General features: G+C 36.4%; 1 protein-coding gene across 3 annotated transcripts in view; it reads right to left on the bottom strand.

Moving 5' to 3' along the window:
* The window catches only part of LOC129218076 (gamma-aminobutyric acid receptor subunit beta-like), a 126,063-nt gene that overhangs the window by 14,409 nt on the left and 91,432 nt on the right, over nucleotides 1-20,222 (bottom strand). For 2 of the 3 annotated variants that reach the window (XM_054852266.1, XM_054852269.1), the window contains exons 4-6: nucleotides 15,971-16,209; nucleotides 15,805-15,887; nucleotides 3,544-3,681 (exon numbers count right to left, since the gene is read on the bottom strand). In XM_054852266.1, coding sequence (XP_054708241.1) covers nucleotides 3,544-3,681; nucleotides 15,805-15,887; nucleotides 15,971-16,209 — 460 coding nt within the window. The remainder of the gene's footprint in view (nucleotides 1-3,543; nucleotides 3,682-15,804; nucleotides 15,888-15,970; nucleotides 16,210-20,222) is intronic. The other variant, XM_054852268.1, reaches the window with a different exon arrangement.

Below are 20,222 nucleotides of genomic sequence, written 5' to 3'. Positions count from 1 at the left end.
TTATTTCTTACCAATGAACATTAATAATTAATAATACAATAATATTAATCTCCCTTTAATTTCATTTTCCTTTTTTCAAAGAAAATTATACTGTCCTTAAAGTTTTTACTCAGGCTGTACTTCATAGATTGACAGATCTTATTATCTTTGGTGGAAACACCTTCAATAATTTCCAGGAGTTCAACTTAAAATTTAATTGGATTAAAGCTGCAGAATTTTTGCATCAATAACAGTAAATATTCTAGCTCATCTGATTTGGACCGGTTCTAGTTATTTTTGCTTCGCTTACTGAATTTTCGAAACAAATTTCGTCAACACCATTTTCCCAATTCCGAAGCTGGCAAGCTGGCATTTATCAAGTCACTTCTATCCATCTATCTATACACACACACAAACACACACATTATATATATATATATATATATATATATATATATATATATATATATATATATATATATATATATATATATATATATATATATATATATATATATATATATATATATATATATATATATATACTCACTCACTAATGGACAAAATTAAGGGATGGAAGGTATTTTCACACGTTTCTCGGAAAATATCACATAAAACCTAGACAGTTGGTTGCCAAGTAATGCACATGGCGCTGGTGTTGCTGAGATAAGTTTAGATAAGTTTATGTATTCTTGTGGGCGTGTTGCTAAGGCAGCAGGATATACAAAAGTTTGCTACCAGATGCTCAGCTCATTCCACTTTACAACACAGTAGCAATTTGAATTGTGTTTCTGGAATAATCTTGTTGTTTTTTGTTGATTTTTAGATGAAATGAGTGAACATCATCGTTTAGACGAAGATATGAGGTGGATGATTGTGGGCAGACCTGAGGCAGGACAGTCCCAAGCTCAGGTTGCCTAGGGTGCTTGGGAATTGGGTGTAACATCAAACGTTGTTTCGAATTTGTGGAATCAGTTAAAAAACAGTGGGACAGTGTCCAGAAAACCAGGACAAGGTCATCCGAGAACACCAACGCCCAATAAAGACCAGTATTTGTTATTTATAGCCAAGCGCCAGAAGACGTCTACAGCGACACAACTGTCTAAGGACCTCGCTGTTGCCACAGGAACATTAGTTCCAAGGAAGACAGTTGCCAGGAGGTTCGGTGAAAGAAGGTTATATGCCAGGAAGGCCGCCATTTGCCTCCCATTCACTCACTCCCGCAGAAAAGAGCGTGTACAATGGCCAGACAGCACCAACACTGGACGCAGCTCCAATTTGCTAATATTCTTTTCCCAGATAAGTCCAGATTCAGTTTACAACCTTACTCTTGCCGAATATTCATAGGGAGGGAACCTGGGACCATCCAAATCACACCATGGAAAGGAACCATTATGCTGGGGGAGGAGTCATGGTTTGGGCAGGGATCATGCAAAATACCGCACACCACTCCATTTGTTTGATACTGGTTCCGTAAATGCCCAGAGGTATAGGCACTCGATCCTTCAACCCTATGTGCTTCTTTTCAGGGGTGCCGTTGGCCCTGAATTCTTTTTTATGGACGACAATGCCGACCACATAGGTCAGTCCTGGTTCAGGAGTATCTGGAAAGTGAAGATATTCATCGAATGGATTGGCCAGCCAAATCTCCTTACCATATCCCCATTGAACATGTTTGGGATGCTCTTGGGAGGGATATTGCGATACGTCAACACCCACCCAGAACATTTTCAGCGTTAAAAACTGCTCCGGTGGAAGAGTGGGAGGACCTTCCCCAAGCACCCTCCTTAACTCGCGTATTAACAGCATGCATACTCGATGTGCATGCTGTCTATCTGTCAGAGGTGACCACACACCAAACTAGAGGCGGCCACACACCACAAAAGCCTCACTTTCATTGCCATCTTTCATCGTAAAGTTCAGTCCACATTGGAATGTTGGCAATAACTCTTGCCAAAGAATGACAATTTAATTTTTGCTTTGCACACATTATTGCCACACTATAAGTTATATCTATACCAAATTTCAACTATTTTTATCCAGTATTTCTCAAGATGTTTGGGTAAATGCCTTCCATCTCTTAATTTTGTCCACCAGTATATATATATATATATATATATATATATATATATATATATATATATATATATATAGTATAAATAGCTGCATGTGTGTGTGCATGTTCCTTATACAAATCCATAGTTTACGTCGGATCCTTTCCAAATCTGGTATAGCAGTTCTTTGATGCTCAAGATATCATACAGCAGCGCAAGGGAGGGGTCTCTTTATACAAATCCACTGTTTACGTCAGATCTTTATCAAATTTTGCTCAAAGAGGTCCTTTGGCGCTCTGGAATTCCTATACAGGAATTTCGCCAGAAAATCCGTGAAATGGAATGAGTGAATTTTCGGAATTCACAAAATAAATGCAAAGAAGTTTGAAAATAAAATTTTGAGTCATAAAGTTGCTCTTTTTGACACGTTGACGGGAATTTTTACACATTTTTGTTTTCTTTTATTCAAGCCTAATTGTTGAACCTGTGTCACTTCTATTCTATTCTATTCAAGAGTCACAACTGACTACAACTGTATTTATGTCGAGGACTGCATACTAAGTGCCTTGCCTCCATTATTTTATATACCGATAGATGGCAGCACCATCACCGGATCGAACAGTTAATGAGAATTTAGAACTAGTCCAAGAGCTAATAGCTACCTGGTGCTAGCACCCCCAGAGGTATCGTTTCACTTGGAGGACATTGAGACCACGAGCATATTTAACGTCGCCCAGTCCCCTTTAATGACGACGGTGGGTCTTCGACCAGCGGGGATCGAACCCGAGACCCTCCGGCCCCGAGTCCAATGCCCTACCGATCAGGCTACCACGGCCCCCTGTGTCACTTCGCACAAGTTTTAGTTTTGAGGTAGACCGTGCAACGCAGCGTTAAAAAGGAAAAAGTAAGTGTAATCGTATGTACATGTATGCGACAAATTTAAAGCAACACATACAGGTACGAGATCGATCGGATGATTTTCATGAAATAAAGCACAAAATTAGGTTAAAGCATAAGCGTGTGCAAGTCGAAATTTCGTTCTTTTTTATTCCATTTTAAGCTCATTTTCAACAAAAAGTTTGTCGATATGAGGCTGGACAATTTTATACCTCTTTTAAGTTGTTATGTCATTTGAAAGCTTACTTTTTTCTGCATTAGATGAAATTCGTCCGAAGTTTCTAAAAGCTTCAAAATAGCTGAAATATTTTTTTTAAAGCAAAAGATGAATCCGACGCTTACTCTAACCTGAGGATCTATACAGAGAAATGATTTTAATTTTGTTTTATTGTTATTTTCATTTCAAGTGCAGTAGAGTCTCGAAAACTCGACAGTTAATATAGCTCGAATAGCTCGTCCGAAACCCGTGGAGAAAACCTGTTAAGCGCACATTCCCTATAACCCGGTATTCTCACAAGCTCGGCTACTTTTCTGTCCACATTAGGACGAGTTTTCGGGGCTCTACTGTGTTATAAGGTTCTATTAAGATCACTTAGAAATGAAATTCTCTTACTTCCTACTTTTACTACGTTTGTACGATGAGAAATTGAAATATTGACGAAGTCATACTGTGAAAGAACAACATCTTTAGATAATGTGACTGCATCAGGTCCTTTCCATTTGTAAAACACATCATGAGTAGGATAAGCATCTGAAAATAAGAGAATTTTGCTGTTAATAAACTATGATACATTTTAAAGAAAGAGCAGGGGAAAATACTGTGTGTGTGCATATGGTCTGGTTCTAGTAAAAAATACTCGACCTTGGAAGAGCTCATTTAACTTTGGTTTGAAAAAGGAGCAATTCTTTTTTTTTTTTTTTTTGTTTGATACAACACCAAAGATCGTTATTAGCAACCCAAATGCGGTTTCCTCACACGTACTTTAGCAAATAAAAGCGTATAAGCCTTAGCTTATCGGAAGTGTTACAAGAGTGGTTCAGGATCACCTGTAGAATCCTTTACTTCCTCCACTAAAAAGAAAAAAAAAAGAAAAAGAAAAGAAACCGTCAGCGCTATGTAATTAAGACCCCTAGTTTTTAAGAACATTGTACGAGTAAGGTATGACGTTAAATTCACTGCAAAAGAAGAATTTTTACGGAAATTTAAGTGAGAAATGTTGAACCACCCTGAACCACCCCTGTCCAGATCTATCCCCATGTGAACCCACATCTTCGGGGAACTCAAGAAGGCACTTCGGGGACAACGATTTCATTTGGACGATGAAGTAAAGGAGTGCATGCGTACCTGGTGCCAGCAGCAGCCAAAGGACTTTTATGAACACGGAATTATGCGACTAATTTCCCAGTGGGATAAGTGTTTAAACAATTTCAGTCAGAATTTTGAAGAAAGTCGAATGAAATATGTTTTGTAGCCTCTGTCTCGTTATTTATTGACTGACCCTCATAGAATTGTTTTGATTTCAAAATACCCGCAAAAGTACTTAAAAAAAAAAAAGTGCGGCGACTCCATTTGATCATATAAAGCATGTAAGAGATCTTTAACCCTAGAGAAGTCGCGTTTCCTTTTGTTACGCTAGTGCTCGCGCTTCGGTCTTTTTCCCGCCGTAGCGATCCGTGAGACGAAAGCAGAAGAAAGGAAGTGCCGGGGAGAAAATGACACCTGACTAGGATGGCACGCTATTGGTTTAAATGACCAACATACCTTTCCAAAAGCTATGTAACCTTGAAATACCGAAGAAAATTCTCAGAACTAAGTGTGTGCACTTGGGAGAGTCTGACCTTCAGCTACACAGATAGGCCCCATTATTAGAATAAGGGGTGGTGGGATAGAGCGAAATACCTGACAACGGGCGGGGAATCGACAGAAGCGCGATTTCTCTAGGGTTAAAAGAGTGCAAGAATAATCTTTAAATGGCCCCAAGTATTCCAATATCTTACTGTCAACTAATTGGTGCTGTTTGCCTGAAAGGAAAAATTACACGAGCTTCTTAATAAACATGTTTCTTTCCCTGAAATAAGTAAGAATATTTGCTCATTCTTTCTCCGTCATGTGTGAATGTATTTAGTGCGGATGCATTTAAATTTGTTTTAAATGAAAAAATATATGGGCCATTCTTAAAAAAGTGTAACTTTTCTGTCACACGCCTTTTACAGTAAAAACTTTAAGGAACAATTCCTTTAACAATGATTTTTAATTTCATCAAAAATATATCTATTTAAACCTGCCAACAATATTTTAATAATAATTTTTATTTTGGTATATTTTTGTTTCACAACATGTGAATTCTCACACTGGGCCATGTCACACACCTTGTGTGACTATTTATGTTGCTTATTAACTTGTTTAATTAAAAGTATATACTTATTTATTCATTACTCCTTTCATAAGTGTCTCAAATACCAATTGTTCATGTATATTTAATTTTTTAATATTGTGTTTTAGTTCGTTTTAGTAGGACAAGAAGTCATGTCACACAATGAATTCTCACCTCCGTTACCTAAACACAAAATGCCGTTCCTCATTAACACGTGGCAGTAATGACATCAATGACATCAAATTTTATTTTCCATGATACCCTTTTTTTATTTGCAAAAAAAAAAAAAAAAAAAAAAAAAAAAAAAAAAAAAAAAAGAGCTGAGGTTCGAGGGCGGAAAAAAATTAAAGGAAGAAATAAATAAAGTCGGAGTTTTGAGGACACCGGAATAAAAAAGGAAAGAAAACGGAGGCGCACACGTTCAAGAGTGCGAATAAAAAAAATGTTATGTTTTTAGAGGAAAGAAAAAAAAAAAAACAAGCGAAGACGGTTTGAGGGCGCAGTCAGAAACGAAGGCGCACAGATGGTTCGAGGACGCCAAAATATGGGAAAAAAAAAAACAACCATAGGCGCACAGGTTTGAGGGCGCAAAAAAAAAAAAAAAGGCCGAACGCACACAAGTTTGAGGTAGCAAAATATAAATAAATAAATAAAAATAATAAAAAATAAAATAAATAAATAAATAAAAATAAAAATTCCACAGGTTTGAGGGTGTACAGGTTCGAGAGCAGGGGGCAGTTTGAACAACTTTCCATGCAAACTTAGGCAAATAGTGATGTTCATATTTTTAGTAGATTTTCGTTTCATACACCAGATGAGACATCTTACTTTTCTGTCACATTTTTCTTGAACACTATCGGTCATAGCAACATAAAGGAACAGGTTCTGTGTTCTCCAAACGAGGATTCTGTACACAGTTTAGATTTGTAATGGAACATCCTGCACGAGTGCAAATATAAAAAAACATGTGTACCACGAAATGTAATTAAAAAAAACTGTTTCATCTACTACTTCAATACACGTCCACCAGTTGGTGAATAATGTGCGTCAGGTAAACTAAACATAAAACAGTTCAGGAATTGGCAATCAAATACCGAAGTTAAGAGTGAATGTGAACTGATGTATTAACACCTAATCACGTTGACCACCATAATAACTCATGTTTGTGAAAATTGCAACAACATGAAGGACTCATTGGAAACGAATAAAATTAATTGCACATGTAGCATAGTGCTACAAATAAACGATCAAAATTACATATCGATGAAGTAAAAATAATAGCCGTAAATTAATATCGAATGTAGCTACCCGTGCAGCTATGAGCGCCTTTACACGTTTTGGCATCGAATCATAGAGGTGCTGAATATCACGATTGGGAATAGCATCCCATATGGCTTCAATCTCAAGCCAAAGTTCATCCGTACCCACTGCCAGACGAGGCACATGGGCCAGTCTTCGACCAACGCAATCCGAAACATGCTCGATGGGCGTCATATCCGGAAAACAGTCAGGCCAGGGAAATAGCGCAACCTGTTGTGCACCGAAGAACAGTTGTACGCTACGTGCGACATGAGGACGTGCATTGTCCTGCTGAAACACTGCGCCAGGAATGTTATGAAGAAACGGTAGTACCTCTGGCGTCACAGCGTCTCTGAAGTAGCGCTCGCTATTGAGATTAACCGTAAATCGGAGTACATGGGACTCCCCTTTATATTCTTTGGTGCTCCAGACCAGAACGCCTGGCGTTATGCCGGTATAACGTTGGATTGCGCATTCTGGGAGGTAACGTTTCCATGTGTAACGCCTGATGCGTACACACCCATCGTTATAGTGCAGATTAAATCTAGACTCATCCGAGAAGAGGACCTGTTGCTAGTCCGCACGTCATTGGGCGTGTTGTTGGGCCCATTGAAGCCGGAAGCAATGATGGTTGAGGGTGAAGGAAATCAACTGTAGAAGATTCCTTGCATGCAGGATATGGCGCAGCAGACGTCGATGAAATGTGGATGCATCAAGTGGGACACCTGTAGCCATACTCCAACGTTGTGCTAGCGTACTAGAGGACGCTATGCGATCAATCACAACTAAGCGGGTGAGGTGTCGATAATCCCGTGTTGTTTTTCAGTTGTGTGGGCTGGTGCGAGCCCTTCGGCTAATTTCATTGTCCTCCGTTCATCGTTTACAAATACACACACAGTTGACGCCTTACGCCCTGTGCGGGCACAGATTTCTCTGCACTTAAGATCACTCTCACGTATGCCGATCATGCGGCGCCATTCGAACTCCGTTTCTCGTTCGCATGACGCTCTTCGTTTCGAACAAGCATATTGGGTAGTAGAGAAACATCTACCATCGGCAGAAGATCACACACTGATTTCGAAAAACCTCTACAACCCCTTATATACAGAGCCTACGCCGCAGTTCAGAGGGCGTTTCTCGGTGCACGCATACGCAACGTCTCTGTAATTCTAATCATTTGCATATCTTATCCTGCTATACATTTCCTGTGAATTTCGGGGCATTTGCATAATTCCTTCTTGGTGTTGCAATTTTCACAAAACTTGCAACATCAGTATTAACAAAACTTCATACCCCGGACTTTCTTCCTATTTCACCGAGAAATCGTTAAAAGCTGAATGATGAAATAATTACCCAAAAAGATTTCCCTCAAAATATAATTTTTCTAAAGGAAATAATATCCTTTGGTGCCTCAAATAAAAACGCCTTTTAGAACCTATTAGCTCTTGTAGAATACAGTTTTTTTTTTGTTAAAAAGTAACAGAACATTTTAGAAAATGCACTACCCGTGGAGTAAAAATACATTGAATGTAAAATAGTTTGTTGTATTTATTGTATCATTAAATTGCGTGCAATTGTATTTTGAAGTTTGAAAATTATTTCATTTTTCTCTACTATGTCTATAAGTTTTTTGTTGTACCTTTTTTAATTTTAGAAGACATAGTCATGATTTGACGTATGATCATTGGTATACAATTAAAATAAACTCTTTCATGCACTGCTATTGGGTTAATTAGTTTTGTTCAAATTCTAACGCGCCAACTTAAGATATCTGGTATTTCCTTCGCTCTTCGATTGTCCATAACCACTTAATAAAGCAAATGTCAATCACGACTTAGCCTGAAACAGAAGTGTTTGTTAGAAGCAACGCTAAGCACATTCGATCCATATAGGAGTTAAACTTTTGAAAGATAGGCTAAATTAAGCGTAAAGCGCTAATTTCAGTTTGTCTTCAGTAGACTAGTATCTTATAATCCTTTTTTTTTATATAAACTAACATAAGAACTGCCGCTTGAGCTGGCATATGAAATGCATTTCGATGCAAATATGCCTATAATTCGGAACGTCTGACATAATCTTACACTGTAATAAATGATTAGACTACGGGCCAAAATGGCGTAACATAAACATGATGAATGAAATTTAAAAATGTATATTTTCAAAACTTTATATATTACAGATAAAAAATGACTAAAATTTAAAAATTTACATTTTCAAAATTATTACGATCATTAAAATAATCGATAAACATAATTAAAGAACAATGCACCTTTTTTTTTTCAGTTACAAATGAAACCCTGTATTTAGGTTTGAAAAACAGGATCAGGATTTGACAAAAATAGTTCATCACAGAAAACCTTTAAAAATGGAATGAATCTATATGTATGAGTCGGACGGGAGGGGGGGGGGGTGTTTGTTTTCTTTCTTTCTTTATTTGTATCCGATGGCTAGGAGGCCCCGTAGCACCTACAGCCCTGAAACTTTGCACAGAATTCGAACGTACTACGAGCGTCTGCACCTCCAAGCCCAAGTTCTAAATTTCGAATTAGTTTTTTAATAATTAACTAATTAAGCTAAAATTTCACTTTTTTTCCTCTCAATTAGGGGGTAAAAAATCCCAACACTCCCTAGCATTATATATCATTGGAAAGGGTTTTCTTTTCAAAACAAGATGATTTTTGATCCATTTCTCTCAATTATTTAGAACAGGAGATATAAGCAATTCTAATTGAGCCAATTTTCAAGGCTAAACTTGATATGTGTTTCTGAAGTGACGTCAACTTCGATATACGGACGAAATGTGTTTCTGCAGTAACGTAAAAAAAAATCGAACGTACCACGGGAGTCTGCACGTCGAAGGCCAAATTCTAAATTTCGGACTAGAAAATTTTAAATAAATTTTGAAACACATCGTTGAAAATTTTCATCAATTCTTGAGTCCACCATCTTGAGCAGTACACCTCCGCAGAAGACCTTAGAAAAGAATTCTAGCTTTCACGCAAAATATTGCTCGAACGGCTTAAAAAATCAAATCGACTCTCAAACCGCAGATAATTCATAGGGAGATAAAAAAAAATCTTATCTTCAATTCGAGCAATAAATTATCACGCTTAGAAACGTTGAAAAAAAAAAAGAGACCAGTGGCGTATGTGTGTGTGTAATGTAACCCTATGCGATTCATCAGCAATAAATGCAATTATCCTAACCGTTGTTGGTAAAACCTCTCAAAATAATTACTCAAACGATGAAAGACTGAAAGATAAAATGTTTCCTTCAAATTGAAGCCGAAATTGAGCTTTAAACGATGCATAAAAAGTTTGGGAAAAAGGGTCTGCGGTGGAATTTCACGCTTTGTGTTACCGCTTTCGACTGCTAAGAGCGGCGGCCATCTTGCGCAATGCTCATGCGCAGAAAGGAGACAACGGCGTAATTTAATCCTATGTAATGAAACATTTGTCCACAATAAAATGCAATTCTTCTAACCGTTTTTGATTAAAAAAAAAAAAAAAAACTTTTAAAATAACTACTCAAACTGTGAAAGGTAGAAAGATAAAATGTTTCTTTCAAATTAATGCCGAGATTGAGTTTTAATTGATTTTGAAAAAAGGCCCTGCTGCGAAATTTAACGCCGTGAGATAAAGCTTTCGCCTGCTGGGAAAAACGAGTCTCCACGTTGTTTTTGGTAAAATCTCCAAAATAATTACGCAACCCATGAAATACTTAAAATAATAAAGTGTTTTCTCAAATTTGAGGCCCAGATTCAGTTTTCATCGATGTTTTTTGAAAACTAAAATCTTTCAGCTCAACAATTATATGTTTTTAGCACCCAAAGAACTTCTCTGCCCTTCTTCAAGCTGGCTGCAGAATGTTTTAGCGCGGCTATCGGTACGGTTGCGTGGTTGCTGGGCGAGTTTGGCGATGAACAATAATAGAGTTGCGGAATTATTTTTACACTTGAAAGATACTATTTGGTGTCTTTTTTGTTTATTTGACAAAACATTTTAAATTGCAGAAAAAACTGCCTCACTAGCTAAAGAGTTTTAAAACAACTGTAAATCTAATTTAATGTTTTGGTAAATAATTTTAAATTCCAAAAAAACTCTAATAAGTTTTTTTTTGAAAAGGTGTGTACGCATTTTAGTTCATGAAAAACGATAATTTCACATGGGGGGGGGGGGATGGATTTTTTATAGTCAGCGGACTTTCTTTAAAGTCTCAGCACGGGAAACGCTGTGCGGGTACTGCTAGTCGGATATAAAATTGGATAAATGATAAGGCATCGGATTTAAAATTTGATATTCTAGAGCAGTCAGGTAATATTAAGAGAATCGAACTCATGAAACCGAAATACTGAGTTTTCAACGGCATATCAATTACTGAATATCTTTTAGTTCATTTTGAACATCTTGTCAATATGAAAACTATGACCTTGATTAAGAGTGACACCAGCGATAGTCCTCTTACGATATTCCTAACTAAATGAAGATTGAACGGACGGCTGAAATTAACATCAAACAAATGCAATTTCCCCTCTAACGAAATCTTCGTAATTTTTTCTCGTATGGGTAGGAATGAAGTAAGTAGAATATAAAAGATTACTCAAACCCAAGTGAAAAGCTTATATTAATCGATTCAGAAGTTACGAGTGTGACATCTACAGTGAAAAGCAATTTCCGGAATGTTGGTTCCATAACTAGTTATCGTTTGATGAGTTCCAAGTGTAAAGAGAACTAAACGGAATCCATAATTAGAAATGTATTTCACTCGCATGTGCTTTGTTCGAAAAGTTACCATTCCAAATGGCAGCACCTGATATTCATCTGAGGGTTGAACAGTTGAGGAGAAAAAGTTAAATTAGTAAAAAGTTAGCTTAAAAAATCATTGTTGAGAAGGTCTTTCCTCGTTTAATTTGCTTTAGGATAAAAAGGAAAAGTTATGTGAAGAAAACGAGGAACACATTATGGTACCTTTTTTACCATTTGGAAGTGAAGAGTGTTTTTCACTCTGTTTTACTTACAAGTAAACCTACCCAAGATTGTGATTCGTCGATCGGAATAAAACTTTATACATCGATAGTACACTTAAAAACATTGAGCTCTTGTTTTTTTCTTGTCGGCAATGCACATTTCTACCGGGGGGGGGGGAGGGGAATTTACCCTAAATAATGAGTTATTAAGATATTAGAGGGTGCAATATGTTTTTTTATCTTTCATTTTAATTTCAAAAATTCAAGAAAGTATTGAAAATCCGAAAGATAGAAATGTATTGTACAAAAAGAAACACTAAAATGGACGTGTTTTAGGTTTCTTTGATTTTTTTTTCAATTCACTCGAAGGTGTTGATTTTGAGAGGGATGATCTATCACAGTGAATGATATCGTCAAAAAAATCCTAAAACACGTCAACTCTAAAAGTTGAATGGATATCTTATTGCTTGAAAAATAAAGGAATATAAAAAAGTTTTAATGCATAAATTAGCAGGAAAACTGCATATACATGTTTCGAGGTTACACGGAACCCCTTTTTCCATGCGAAATAAGTGTCATTAGCTCACTTCTTTTACATTAAAAAAGGGTTCCCTTATTATTAAACACATGCATGCAGCTTTCCTGCTAATTTGTGCATTAAAACGCTGTTTTTTATTCCTTTACGTCAACTTTGGTTTCTTGTTGTAAAAAAAAAAAAAAAAAAAAAAAAAAAAGAATCGAATTTTGTTTATCATTGCTTCAGTAATTAAAATTTAAAATAAAAAAGGTATTGCACCTCCTGATGTCCCAGTAACCCAATATTTAGAGATAAATTTCATCCCGTTAAAAATGTTTATTGCCGTTAAAAAAGACGCGGGTTCAATATGTATATTAGGGTGAAGTGAAAAAACAAAATTGAGAAAGATGTAACACCTATATGTGGAAAAATTGCTTCTTACCAAGCCTATTTATCATACAAAATTTTAGCTAAATCAAATGATATCTATACCTGCCCATTTCACTTTCAGTTTTAAGTATTTAACCTGATTTTTACCAAATCAGCGGAAATCAGATGATAAAATATAATTATCTCATATTTGAATCTACGAATGGTTGAAATTAAACTCTGGAGAAATAAATACTTCAAGTACAGCTAGTTGCATGACCTTGGAAATTGCGAAATGAACTTCCACTGTGCATTAGCGCACACATAGCACATGCTCTGCAGCTCTGGTTACTCCTTTCTTTGCTTATTAACTGCGTTCTTTCTTCTAGTTGTCTTTCTTTTTAAAAGTATTCTATTTAGTTCAAAATTATTTCAAACTATTGAATTATTTCAAACGAAAATGAAGATGATGTTTTTACATATAAACAACTTGATAGGAAAAAAAAAACACAATTATAAATCAAGAGTTCTCTTCAACAAAGTAAATGAGATAAGCATCATTTTTTATAAGTGCAACGGAATTCCAGTTAATTAAAGTCAAATAGCTGTTTACATTGAAATTTATTGCAATAATCTTGAATTCATGAACATAGTTATCCAGTTTAGCCATTTTTTCCCCTTTAAAGGTTTGAGGGCCCAGCTCTCTGACGCGTTTTCTATTGTAGCGCAATGATCAATAGAATGTTTTCTTAATGTGACTACGTTATTTTATTACATTGTATTCACTTCCAATCCGACGTGATGGCTTAGGATTAATTAAAGAGTGTATACTCTAATAACATATTCTGTTAAAACTTTTACGTTCTCTGATGAGCATTTTATTGAAATAGATAACTGAAAAGTTCTATTTGTTCTCGTTAACCTTCTGCATTGACTGTATTCTTCCATACGAAACTGAATGAAATATTTCCGTTTGACATTCCACTCGACATTTCGTACCATTGATCTGTACTAAGTTCATCAGGCGCACCTCTGCCAAAGATACATCTAATTTTTAAATGTTTACTACAGCCATTTTTCATAGGACTCTAGTTTTTATCAAATTTCTAAATACGTGTAATATCCTTTCGGCCCAGCAGTTTTTCCACCTAAATGTTGCAGTTGACGGCGTTACGGTAATTCATTTGTATGAAATTACCAAATAAACTATTGCAAAGGACGTCCATTAGAAATCTCAATTTTCCTTAAAACTCCTCTTTTAAATCCTGTATTGACCACTGTTCGCACTTAACTATAGTGCGTAACTTAAAAATATCAATATTTCTGTTTAGAAAAGTTGCTATGCTTATTCAATGTTAAGAGGACACACCAGACATAGGAGGGACAAGTACATCTTATATTTTGATTCAGGTTAAAAGTAAAATTACTCGGTCTTCTATTGTCTTTCTAGTATCTTTTCATTCCTTAATTTGAATCGAAGTATTGCTTCTTCGACCGTTAAAGTACAGTATATTCTGATGAAGAGAGTGTTATTCCTCAATTTTCCTCTCCAGTCAATAGGATTTTTTTCTTCTGACTTTGCTACAATCGACTACTACTTTATCTTCTTTGGTAAATATTCCCATATCTTTTAAAGCAACATTTATAACAATGGACGTCGATCTATCGGTCAGAGCCGGATATAGACTACCACGTTAGTGGGAAGGAGGATCATGTTAAGCAATGAGCCCCTCCCACCTCATGATTGAACCAAAGAAATATTTCTAAAACTGCTTGAATGTCAATAATAACACTTACAAAAAAAAAAAAAAAAAAAAAAAAAAAAAAATTCTAAGCCCTTTTTATAATGCACTCAAAAGTAACTTTTCTGAGTCGGAAAGGAAAACTTGAGTATTCCTGTAGCTTTCAATTATTCCAAGAATATGACACCACAATTATTAATGAGTATATTAATCAGCAGCGTATCTAGAGGGGCGGGGGGGGGTGGCAACGGTCTGCCCCGGAATGGCACCTAAAGTGGATTTCAAAGTTAATAAAATAAATGAATTTTAATTAATTCTCTGAAGTTTTTCCCGAATTTTTCTTAAATCATATTTAATCTATTAAATGTCAACGAAATCAAAGCACAATGCTTGGACGAGACACGTTACATATTCGTCTAGGGAAAATTTTACATAGTATTCATTCGTAATTAAATTCGTTTTTTAATTGCAACTATAGTTACAACGCCAAAATAAAAATGAGTTGCTGTTTCTGAAAAATTGCACGAGCTTCATATTTGCATAAAACATCTTTTTGAAGGGTGTGTGTGGGGGGGGGAGATTTCGTAAATTACAGCCCGGCCGAGAGAAAACCCTTGCCAAGAACGTGACGATATTATTGAATTAGTAGTTTTTATTTCATCTTGATTAATAACAAGATGAAATAAACATTTAATTAATAACAAGATGAAATAACTTTTTAAGTTTCTTTCCAAAAACTTAAAAAAATGCATTAAATTCCAAATTCAGTCTAATAAAAAATAATTGCATGAACTAGATCCATTTTGCTACGCCCAATTCTTATGTCAATCATTCTTTAGAGCGCGAATTTAGCTACCACGTGGAATGCAGTCATTTAGAAAATGTCACGTGAGTCACTCTACCCAATGGCGACAGCCGTTTCATTTCTACTTCAGTTAAAACTCGGCTAACGTAATTTGTGCTTGAAACGACTTGAAGAATACGCACCGCTTTCGAAGCTAGTTTTTCCTTAGTTCTCGGTTTTGGGAAGCCGAGTTTCATCTCCGTGCTGCAACGGTATTGAGAATAGGGCTGTAACGGCCCTATTCTCAATACCGTCGCAGCACGGAGATGAAACACGGCCCTATAACACGGCACATTTTGCGTCGGGGCATAATTTCTGACCATGCATTCCCTCCTTCCGTCTTTAAACCAGTACCAAATTAGTTTCAAAAAACAAGGATTCGCACACTCTTAAGCCCCGGCACATTTTGTAAAGACCCACCAGGCAATTGCATAAAACTATCTTCTAGTTGATAAATCTTGAATTATTTACAAAGCAAACTGATCTTTCTGGTATACTCGTTGAAAAATTTGAGAACTTTTGATTTTCGGTTGTACTAGTTTGGTACTGATTTACGAAGGACAGGAGGGAATGCTGGGTGATTAAATGTTGTTAATTTATAGCATGACACCCTGAAGTCTCTAACAATAATACTTAAAAAACAAACGAACAAAGAAATAGATAAAATCGCCAGATTGAATAATCAGGACAAAATATTCACACGTAGCAACTACTTTGCCTATGTGAAAGTGCTTAAAAATACAGAAGTAAAAAAGAACTTACAGCTTCCAATCTCTAATGGACATGCTTGAGTATCCAAAGGATACTTTCGAAGATGCATTGGACAACTTGCTTTGACTGTCAACCTAACATCAAAGACACATTTTACAATTAGACTTCATTGGTAATGCAGTTCTAAGCATTACTTTCAGATAACATTTCCTCGTACCTCATAGAATACCTGAGCTGGCCACTCTTGTGAAGACGGATGAACTTGTTAGGAGCTGTGACTTTATGAAGATATGAGCTTTTACCATTTAGAAAAAAAGTATCCGGAATCCAAACTTTCTGGAGAAATTTCCAGTCCATTGATAAAACCTGAAGCCTTAGTTTTTCATTAAGTAAATGATGAAACTGCAACCTGGAATCATTCCATGTTTGGCGAAAGTAGCAGTCCATGGAATAAACCTTTAAAAGAAAAGTTACTAAATTTACCTTGTTGTAATTGTTGTATTTTAGCAAAAGGTTTTAGGAACGAGCATCGTAAAACTTATATTAGAGCCCTTGTAACCTGAACTGTCGTAATCCTAATGTTTGATGTTCTAGAAACCTGTTTCTGGATAACAGTTCTGCATTTTACTGTAGCTACATTTTGTAGCACTAAAAATGGGATCCTTTATGCGCCGAAACACGTGTGTGAAACTTTCATTGCTCGAAAAAAATATTCCAAGGTACAGTAGGATCTCGTTTATCCGGCTCTTGTTTCTAAGAACTTCTAGATAATCCAGATCCGAGTTCTTAAATAATTGCACATATCCAAACCAATAACAATCTAAAATTTTGATAGCTAGAGAATCGTTATAAATACACCAAACATTCACTTTTAATTTTGACTAAATGCTCCTGCATAAATTGTACAATAAACTATGCTAATCTGACAACCCTTATGGTGTACTAGGCGCACCAACCCAACACCTCTCCACCCAAATTATGTAATTATAAAGCGTATAAAGTCACACGTGCTTGAAAGACAAGACATTGGACCCATTCTTTGCTAACAAAGGTATGAAAAAATATTTACATACTTTTTAATCACTTGAAAACAATTCTACTTAATTTTGTTACAAAACATTATTTTTTTAACGCAATAAAAACTACGGTAGGTCTATTTATTAGAGGATTTTCTCCCTTATCACTCATTTATTAACCCACTTTTTGACCCCACTAATTTCTTTTGGTCCCATTTAGTCCAGTAGTTACTGTAGGGCAAACCGGGACACATTTACTCATGTGGCACGTTTACGCAGTAATCTTTATCCAAAACGAGATATGGGAGAACCAACAGTCATAACAGATTAATAATGCTTTGCTCCCTAGTAAATATTCTCACAAGTTTTTGAGCTCCAGACGAGCTTCGGTTTACCACGCGGAAACAATAAACTGTTTTTTACCAAGTTGAGTAAATTTTGTGTTGAACGTTTCGAAGTTTATTGTGAATAAATACACTGGTGGACAATTGCTAAGGACGGATGACAAGAGCAGCGTTAGCTACCAAAAAATGGAAGGCAAGGAAATATGGAAATCAGCATAAGTTTGGGACACAGTAAGACGTCTAGTGAGCATGCAAATTTTAGACTCACGACGTTGCTGGTCACGTGATAGCGCTGATAAGCGATATACAGGATTGGGCACGTGATGATCATTGTTGTTCCGAAGCAAAACTTGACGGGAAAGAATCAATTGACGAACTTGCATTTTTCGGTATGTCTTCCCGACATCCCTTAGATGATTTTATGGGTAGCCGTGTCGTTGGCAACATCGAAGAAGGGCAGAAAAATTTAGATGTTGCCAGGGAGTTTGACGTCAGCCACAGGGTTGTTTCTAGAGCTTGGAAATCATTTCAAACAAATGCAAGGTTCGTACTCAATTTCAGAAATAAAATGAAGGAGTTTTGGAGGAGTTTTGAAGGAGTAAAATGAGATTTTGAAGGAGTACTAACGGGCTGTCTTATGTCGCACTTTTTTAAAAACATGTTTGACAATCCTTCCTCTTTGTCACACAGTGTCACACTTTATCTTACTCCTCCTCTTGTCACATGTCATATTTTTTATAACCATATTGTTATAATAACTGCGTGATGTCACTTTTTGCCGCCCTCTCTCTTCCCCTTGGCCCAATTTCATGAGCACATCTCCCCCTCAAGGCATGACATCACTTGTGGATGACTCATTTTACAATATCATAACTGCGATTTGCTAAACAATTGTTTTTTAGACGATCACTTAATATTGTACATCTGCTTATGTATTTTTAAATATTTAAATAATACTTAAACTGACATTTGCAGCTGAGAGTGGTGTGAAAGGAAAAGCAATGATCATAAAACTTGAAAAAATGGCCAAGCATTATTTAAGCATGGTTTATTTCATTTATGAAATGTCTTAGTCATCTATTAATATTTTCAGCTTCAACTTTTATAACTTCTGTGATCAATTTGTAAATCACATCTTTATGAAAAAATAAATATACGAAATTACTACAGTGAAACTTCTCTGGAACAACCACTCTGTTCCTGAACAAAGTGGTCGTTAATGGAGGTTGGTTGCTCTTAGAGGTCATTTTCGAACATGCAAATTTACAGCACCAATAGCTGCTATTTACCATCTTCCCGCGGTGCATTAATCAAGAACATTACGATAAGAATGTATTTAATCAAAGAAACGTTTTTTTTTTTCATTTTTTAATATAAAATATACTTTTTACATTAATTTCCTTTCTGATTTTCCTTTCTTGTGTAAGTTGATAACTTTTATTCGTTTCTCGAGTGTGAGGTAACTCGCTTTTTCAGAATTTTGACAGCGATATATGGTGATGAAATTCAGAATGCCACTTCACTGAAACCAATTCTTGAGCTATTCAAATGTGCTAGAAATACCCCCCTCCCCTCTCCTGTAAGCAACCAAAAATTCCAAGAAACAACCTTTTAAAGAAGTTCTATTCTAATCATCTGCCCTCAATGACAGGTGACTTGCCTTGAGATGTGCATGTGCCACTTTTGCTTCACAAGGGTCCGAAAATCAACGCCCTCCTTTTTGTGAAATTTTTGAGGTTCCAAACAGAGAGGCAAAGAAAGGAACACGTTTGAACTGGACCAACCCACAAGAGAATAGATTTTAATCCCTTATTCTGGTTTCCTTCCACCTTCGTTAACATGAGAAGACTGATCTGTGTACAAACTAAATGTTCTACTGCTTTTCTTTTGCTGTCACTCTCTTTTGAGTTTTCTCTGACAAAAATTCCTATATTTTGTTAATGCTGAGGTTCACAATTTTCCGGTTGTTGTGAGAGGTTTCAATGGTTTTTAACAGTAGTCATATACGGGGAAAAATCGGTGCTTCAGAAAAGTGGTCGTTAATGGAGGTGGTCGCTCATAGAAGTTTCACTGTACATTAAAATTGCCCTTATACTTTCGCCCTTGGGACCAAGTTAAGTTGTCGATCGAAGTACTTCAAGTTACTATCATAGGGAAGACTATGTAGTCTTGAACTAAGAAAGAATTAGTTTTGAAAGAGTTTAAACCAAAATGCAGGAGTTTGAAGGGACCTTCAAAAAAATTTCCTAAATGAAGGAGTATTGGAGGAGTTTTGAAGGAGCGTACGAACCCTGAAATGGAATGTGTAGCAAATGTCACGAGGGAGGTCGTGTATGCAATACGATGTCAGCAGAAGATTGGTACTTAGTGCTAGCAGCAAAAAGGAACTAGCGCAACACGACTACTGAGGTAACAAAGCAGTTTCCTGCTGCTACTAGCAAGCAAATATCCCGAAAAATTTAGACGTTTGAATGCAGTAAGACTATACGCACGTCAGCTTGTTTTGTACATCCCATTGTTTACAAGTCAGTGTTTTGCTCGTTTGTAATGATGTCTTTAGCATCGCATTTGGAGAGAAGTCGACTGGACTTGTGTACTATTCTCAGATGAACGCAGGTTCATTCTGTCGTCTAATTGTGGACGACAACTAACCTGGCATGAGAGTGGTACAGCATACAAGCCGGCAAACATAAAAGAAAAGAACTAGTATCCTACAAGTTGTGACATGGTATTGGTAGGATTATGATCAATGGCCGTACGTTGCTCGTGTGCTTCCAAACAATGCTATGACGGCTAGTGATACATTAATGTTGTTCTACTGCCTCATGTTTACGTGTTCTGTTGTGCTGTGGGCGTTAAATTCGTTTTCTTGGACGACAACGTAACATTTCATTAACAATCGCCGTCCAGAAGTGTCTAGCTCACTCAAAATATTCAACCCATGGGATGGCCAGCACTTTCTATAGATCTGAATCATATTGAAAATGCTTGAGATACTTTGGGGAGCAGTCTTGCTGGTCGACAACGCCCTTCAATAAGCAAGGACACCCTTATCAGTGACTGACAGAAGAATGGGATAAATTACCCCAACAGCTGCTGGAAAATGTTG

The sequence above is a fragment of the Uloborus diversus genome, chromosome 3 (assembly GCF_026930045.1).
Source record: "Uloborus diversus isolate 005 chromosome 3, Udiv.v.3.1, whole genome shotgun sequence".
Lineage (NCBI taxonomy): Eukaryota > Metazoa > Arthropoda > Arachnida > Araneae > Uloboridae > Uloborus > Uloborus diversus.
This window is presented reverse-complemented; position numbering and strand designations above follow the sequence as displayed.